General features: G+C 36.3%; 1 protein-coding gene across 1 annotated transcript; it reads left to right on the forward strand.

Moving 5' to 3' along the window:
- The first annotated feature begins 2,418 nt into the window (after positions 1–2,418).
- LOC110702714 (pentatricopeptide repeat-containing protein At3g09650, chloroplastic-like) lies at positions 2,419–5,413 on the forward strand. The gene has a single exon (XM_021880467.1). It carries the CDS (start codon positions 2,707–2,709, stop codon positions 4,960–4,962), a length of 2,256 nt encoding a protein of 751 aa, XP_021736159.1. The 5' UTR covers positions 2,419–2,706; the 3' UTR covers positions 4,963–5,413.
- The last annotated feature ends 2,044 nt before the right edge of the window (positions 5,414–7,457 follow it).

Here is a 7,457-nt window from a genome sequence, read left to right on the forward strand (position 1 = left end):
ATGAGATTACTAACTCCATATGGTTCGGAACCACGAAAGGAGGATCGGGGATGATGGTACGAAGTGAGTCATGGAGTCACATTCGCCCGTATTGGCCTCTACTCGATTCTTATAGTGAAAAATGATTCTTGCGATCTCAAAGGCATATAAACAAAATATTCAATTTTCTCCAAACTATTATTATGCTAAATTGGTTAATTATTAATGCAAGACATAATTCTAAAATATTGTGATCACTTGAATTAACAACAAGATTAAAAAGGAACCTAAACCGGTTGTCCAAATTATCTTATTAGGCGTGATTTTCAATTACATATTCCCTTTAAACATGCAATATGGTGATCATAAATAATAATAGAATAAAAATTAATAATGGAAGCAATTCAACAATGATAGCGTTAGTTAAATCGAATAATGAAATGACCTAATCATGATACTAGCAATATAAAAATAATATAAGAGTAATTAAATTAATTAATTACTCACATTTTGCGCGTTCCTTTAAATTGCTACATCATGAATAAAGTGTAAGTAACTTCAATAAAAAAAATATAAATCAAATGAAAATTAATTTAAATTAAATTAAATAAAAAGTAGAGTTGATTTGGTCCAAACCCTCAGTTATTTGTACCTTTTACACCTTGGTTTAAGGATGAAACCTCGGGTCAAGTATGGACTCCTTGGAGTGCTTAGGGGAAGAATGATGTAATTAGGAATATAGGTTTGAGGCTTAGAAAATGAGAGAAAGAGAAGAGAATGATTTTCGATGTAAAAGAGAGAAAGAGAGAAGGATTTGATGCCCCGAACTGCAGAAATGAGGGTCTAATTTATAGGGAAATTGAGTAAAGGAAACACGCGGAACCCTAAAAAGATAAAAGCCCTAAAAATTAACATCGCGACACGGCAGGAAACACCGTGACAGGTGCCAGGCACCGTCAGACGGGGGAAAATCCCCAGACGCGGTGGACATCTGGAGTGACACGGGAAATATTTGACCTACGGGAAGTGAAAACGCGTGAAGGGTTTACGCGAAAAATATACGAGAAAATTCCGTGACACGGCACATGTACCGTGACAAGGCAGTGTCCACCGTGGCACGGTACAGTACACCGTGTCACGGTATGGGAAAATGCAGAAATTACATGGAAAAAGTAACATGACACGGTGAGAAATACTGTGTCACGGCAGAAGGTACCGTGTCACGGCAACAGGCACCGTCAAACGGGGGAAGGCACCGTCAGACGGGGCACACTCCCGTGACACGGTGCTTTTGCACTATGCGCGGTGATTCCAGTTTTTGTATCCGTTTTTAAAATCATCATAACTTTTGATCCGTAACTCAGAATAAGGCATATAATATATCATTGGAAATCTTATCAAGTCTAATTTCCAACTCAATTAAAATCAGGTCAAAATAATTTGTAGATTTTAAGATATGTCCATTTTAGTGAAAGGGTGTTGGTTTTGGGCCGAGTTTAGTGTTTTGTTCATATCTTTTTTGTTATAGCTCGGAATTGGGTTTATGATATATGGTTGGAAATATTTTTTCAAGGCCTATCCAACAAAATAATAATTGTATTAAAATTATATAGCAATAAAATCAGTTTCTCTCGGTTTTGCGATGTGGACACGAAAAAAGGAAAATAGGTTATGGTTTAGGGAAATGACCTAGGAAATGGATTGGTTTATGAAATGTATTGGATAGAACATGGATTTAAGTATTCCAAAGATTAAATACTCATCCCGACCAATAATGGCGGTGAAAGGTGTTCATCATCGGGTTTGGTTTTGGGGGGACATTTTTAGGTGTCTACAGTTAATAAAAAAGAAAATGATACCCATTTAGCATTATATTCTACGGTTTTTTTACCACATGCCCCTGAATTTTTTATTTATTCACCATATACCCATGAAAATTTTCAAATTCACCATATACCCTTGAATTGTTACATAAATTCACCATATACCCTTAATAACAACAAGATGAATGAAATTTGATTAATTATGCATCGACACCACCTTATATCTCTCCTTTCATCCCTGAAATCACTCTTCTCCTTTATCCAATCCCTGAAACCATTCCAAACCTCAAAAATCATATTTGTATAATCGATTTTCAGGAAAAGAAAAAGATATTAGGGGTGGTTTTGGAGGTGAGAAAAAGAAATGTGGGTAATTTCGGAGGTGGGGGAATGTATTTTGGGTAGTTTTGGGTCATAATTAACATTTATAATTGACAAAGTTAATAATCATTAGCCATCAAGGGTATATGATGTATTTTTGTGAAAACTCGAGGGTATATGATGAATTTTATAAACTTCATGGATATATGGTGAATAAACAAAACAACTCATGGATGTATGGTGTAAAACTCGTATATTTTATGTTGAATTTCACTAAATATGCGAAGTATGAAGAAAATAGATAAGAAATATGTTCAAGAAAATAGAATTTCCTTTTTTATAAAAATAAAATAATGTAGTGAAAATAATCGTGTATGACACGGGACCAAACCTAGTAATAGAACACAATATACTCTGACACCCTGTAATTTAGAATCACATCTCTATGCTTGAGTATGTGGAATGATGAACAACTAGAGAAAACAATATCCTCAACGTAACATAATTAACATCCACCAATATCACTCAAATTTTGTTAACTTGAATCCCCCAACTTCATTCCTTTGCTCCCCCAAATGGACAAATGATGAACACAACAACATTCCCACCACCACCTCTCTCCACCCTTTTCTCACTCAACTCCCATACTTTCTCTCTCCTCCGAACATCCCCACCTTCCACCTCCTCCGCCGCCAAGTTCACAACCTTCATCCGCGCTGAGCGCACCACAACCACCTCGATCACCACTAACCCAACTCCCTCACAACGTTCAGAAGACCACACCCTTCTATCCCTCCTTCGCAGCCGAAAGACCGAGGAAGCTTGGCTTCTGTACTCTCAATCACCTCATCTTCCAAACCCCACTTGCCTTAGCCGCTTAGTCTCTCAGCTTTCCTACCAGAACACCCCTGAATCTTTCTCACGCGCGCAATCCATTATCTCTCGTCTCCACCATGAACGCCAGCTTCATCGCCTTGATTCCAACTCTCTTGGGTTACTTGCTGTCTCTGCTGTCAAATCTGGGCATACCCTTTACGCCATTTCCATAATTAAGTCTATGCTTAGGTCCAATTATCTCCCCCACTTTAAGGCTTGGAGTGCTGTTGTTAGCCGTCTTTCTGGGTCCCCTGATAATGGTCCTAATGATGCTATTCGGCTGTATTATTCGGTTACTAAGCGTATTCGTCGGGTTGAGGATCGAACCCTTGTGGCTCATTCATGGCCCGACACGGCCGCTTTCAATGCCGTGCTTAATGCCTGTGCTAATCTTGGGGATGTGACAAAATTCTGCCAACTGTTTGATGAAATGCCTGAGTGGGATGTTGTGCCTGATGCTCTGACATATAATGTGGTGATTAAATTATGTGCTAGAATTGATAGAAAAGACTTGCTTGTTTGTGTATTAATGTTGATGATTAGTAAAGGTGTTGAGCCTTGTATCACTACTTTGCATTCTCTTGTTGCTGCTTATGTTGGATTTGGTGATTTAGAGACTGCTGAGCGGTTGGTTCAGGCATTGCGCGAGGGGAGGAGGGATCTTTGTAGGATTCTTAGGGACATAAGTTTAGCTAAAGTTGATGGTGTGGATAATGAGATTGAAATCAAGCACGAAAATGATGATATTGTAATCAAGCATGAAAATGATGGCTTTGAAAAGCTAATTCCTAAGTCGATCATTGATAATGCAGAACCTCCATTACTGCCAAGAGTTTATTCACCGGATTCAAGGATATACACAACCTTGATGAAGGGTTATATGAAGGCTGGGAGATTGTCTGACACGGTGCGAATGCTTGAGGCAATGAGGCGTCAGGAAGATAGTGCTAGTCATCCTGATCATGTTTCATATACTACAGTTATATCTGCACTTGTTAAAGCAGGGTCAATGGACAAGGCTAGGCAAGTCCTGTATGAGATGACAAGGATTGGCGTACCTGCTAATTTGGTCACATACAATATTCTACTAAAGGGTTATTGCCAACAGTTGCAGGTTGATAGAGCAAAGGGACTGATTAAGGAAATGACTGATGTTGTCGGGATATTGCCCGATGTAGTTTCATACAATACATTGATTGATGGGTGCATATTGGTGGATGATAGTGCGGGAGCTCTTGCATACTTTAATGAGATGAGGGCTCGAGGAATTGCTCCAACAAAGATTAGTTACACCACTTTGATGAAGGCTTTTGCCTTGTCTGGGCAACCGAAATTAGCAAATAAGGTGTTTGAGGAAATGTTGAAGGATCCTAGAGTAAAAGTTGATCAAGTGGCATGGAATATGTTGGTTGAAGGGTATTGTAGGATGGGTTTAATTGAAGAAGGCAAGAGTGTGGTTGAAAGAATGAGGGAGCATGGATTTCATCCAAATGTGGCCACCTATGGCAGCCTTGCTAACGGCATAGCATTGGCTAGGAAGCCTGGTGAAGCATTACTTCTTTGGAATGAAGTAAAGGAGAGATGTGCTCCAAGAAGAGACGATGATGCAAACAATTCTACATTGCCACCACCAATAAGACCTGATGAAGGGCTACTAGATACTTTGGCCGACATATGTGTAAGAGCAGCCTTCTTTAGGAAAGCTTTGGAGATTGTTGCTTGCATGGAAGAGAATGGAATCTCTCCAAATAAGACCAAATTTACAAGGATTTATGTTGAAATGCACTCGAGGATGTTTACCAGTAAGCATGCATCCAAAGCCAGGCAAGATAGAAGGCGAGAGAAAAAGAGAGCTTCAGAAGCTTTCAAGTTTTGGTTAGGATTACCAAATGAGTATTATGCTACTGAATGGAGTCTAAATCCACCCGGCAGACAAGATCAGTATGAATCCGATTCTATATGAACTGGATGCAGGGGATGACATTGCAGAACACCGCTGACAAAGTTGCTGTATTAAAAAGACTAAACATTTTTTTAAAATGGAACCTCAAGGCCAGGTCTGGTTTTTGCTGAAGACAGCTGACAAAGTTATTATATGAATTATGAAGTATCACAAATTCAAAAACATCCGATATAATGAACCTTAAGGCCTTGTTTTGCAGAAGACGTCTACCTGACAAAGTTAATATCTGAAGCTGTATCAAAAACTCAGAAACAACTGAAGTTAAACCTTAGGTATCATCAGCTAGTAAAATTGTATATTAGGTTTTCATCATGTATCATATGTAAAGCTTCTAGAACTCAAGACACTTACACGAATCAATGAAATTTGATACAATTGATTTGTACTTTTCAAGCTGTGTGCTACAATGAAAATCAAGTGATATGCATATCAGCAATATGCTTATGCTTCATATTTGTACAAGTGATATGCTTATGCTTATGCAGTTATGCCTCATATTGCTGAGCTTCTTGCCAAACCTTATACACTCATATAAAAGAAGCGACTGATTTGATTCCAACATGAATTGTAAAAAGTGTACATGCCAATGGTAAAAATGACGATACCAATGATACACATTGGCAGCAAAGGTGTCAACAATCACACTCGTTCACTTTCAATATTAAATCTACACCATTTATTTAGTTGACAGTCTTCAAATTTTTTTTTATTTTTTTAAATTTAAAAATCATAAACAATAGTAAAAATAAATAAATAAATAAATAAAATAAAAATATTTGCAATATGAAAAAGGTGATTCTACTATTCTGTTATTAGTTTACAAAATTATCGCGATTTTAATAAGTTTAAATTGTAACACCCCCAGACTTCGAGCTTTTTAAAACAATAAGAGTAAGTTTTAACTTTCAAAAAACCCAACCATCGAACTCTGGGAGTGTTACTGCTACACTTATTTTCCGTAGAAAATAAATGCAAAGCAAATTGAAATAATATTTAAATAAACTAAGTGGTTTAATTGGTGGCAAAATAAAATAGTAATTACATCAAAACTGCAATTATTTTAAAACAACAGTATAAAAAAAAAGGGAATAATTTAATTCGACAATAAACTAAATGTCTTAGCTACATGAATATTCTAACGTCTCCTCACACGTAACTGAGTACCATCTAACCAACCTGCAAAATAAATCAAAAACAAGAAAAGAGAGAAAACTCCCAAAAATTAGATAAACTGAGTAATTCCAACTTCATCCCGTAAAATAAATAATTTTAGTTCAAAACACTTTATACATAATTTAGTCTCATAGACATTATATTACACATCCAAAATCAACATGTCACATAACATATTATTGTTTTATTTAAAAAAGGGAAAGAGAACTCCAGTAAGCCGAGACTAGTCCATGTCACCACCTACTTTACGGAGGGTCGCGCATAACCCCAAATGGCCATGAAATAAAGCAGAATGTCCCTAGTGTGCACACCCCTCACTAATACCCAGTGATTAGGAGGAAGACTAACAACAACATACAATAATTAAACCAACTAGTAGCAACCATAACTACTAGTGGGCAACCTGTTCTTCACCCTTTCGGGCTTCATTTCCCTTCTTAGATTAAATTTCACTGTACATCTTATTAGATAAAATCATCCAATTACACTATACACAAGTATTGCACAAATCAATTTAATCCCAAGTAACAATACTTCAATTTCAGTATTATTAGTCCATAGTCATCCCACATGAGGCCATCAATCACATATAATCAAATCATCCAATTCCCAAAGATTTCTTTATTTTAAATAACTCATACGATGTCGATGTCAAATAATCATTTTTTTTTCGAAAATACGTACTTCCTCTGTTCTTTTTTACTTGACCTGTTTCTTTTATCACGCTTGCCAACGCAAAACTTTAACGGTCAATAACTTTAATTCTCCATAATTAAAAAATATTAAAGTTATATATTATAATAGTACTTATTGAGACGAATTCAAAATGATCAACATAAATATGTTTTTCCTTACATATTATTCACAAAACACGATCAAAGGAGGGGTGGTGAATAGTATAAAAGTCAAATTGGGTCAAGTAAAAAAGAACGGAGGAAGTATACTAGTTCACAAAATAGGAATCTAGTATATAATATGATTCCATAATATATCATACGATAGCACACTCATCACATATAATTACATAAGCACATATTTGACGCACAATGTTTCAAAACAATTTTCTAACGGGATTCTAAAGATGATGGACATTGAAAATTACCTTGAGTTGTGCATAAATATCAAGGTAAGTAGCCTCCTAAACGTTCACCTAGTAGCCTCCGTCTACAATAAACCGATAAGTAATTAGTCCTACACGTCACGAAGCTATATAATGCTCACGAGGGTTAGTAAGCTAGTGTACTACTTTTGTGTAAAGAAAACACTATTTTATAATAAAATTGGAGAAAAGACAATTTATAGAATAATGTTCTCATTATAAA

The sequence above is a fragment of the Chenopodium quinoa genome, unplaced genomic scaffold (assembly GCF_001683475.1).
Source record: "Chenopodium quinoa cultivar QQ74 unplaced genomic scaffold, ASM168347v1, whole genome shotgun sequence".
Lineage (NCBI taxonomy): Eukaryota > Viridiplantae > Streptophyta > Magnoliopsida > Caryophyllales > Amaranthaceae > Chenopodium > Chenopodium quinoa.

Bases quoted from the DNA above. Each gene is read 5' to 3' on its own strand.
- LOC110702714 (XM_021880467.1), top strand. From the start codon at position 2,707: ATGATGAACACAACAACATTCCCACCACCACCTCTCTCCACCCTTTTC.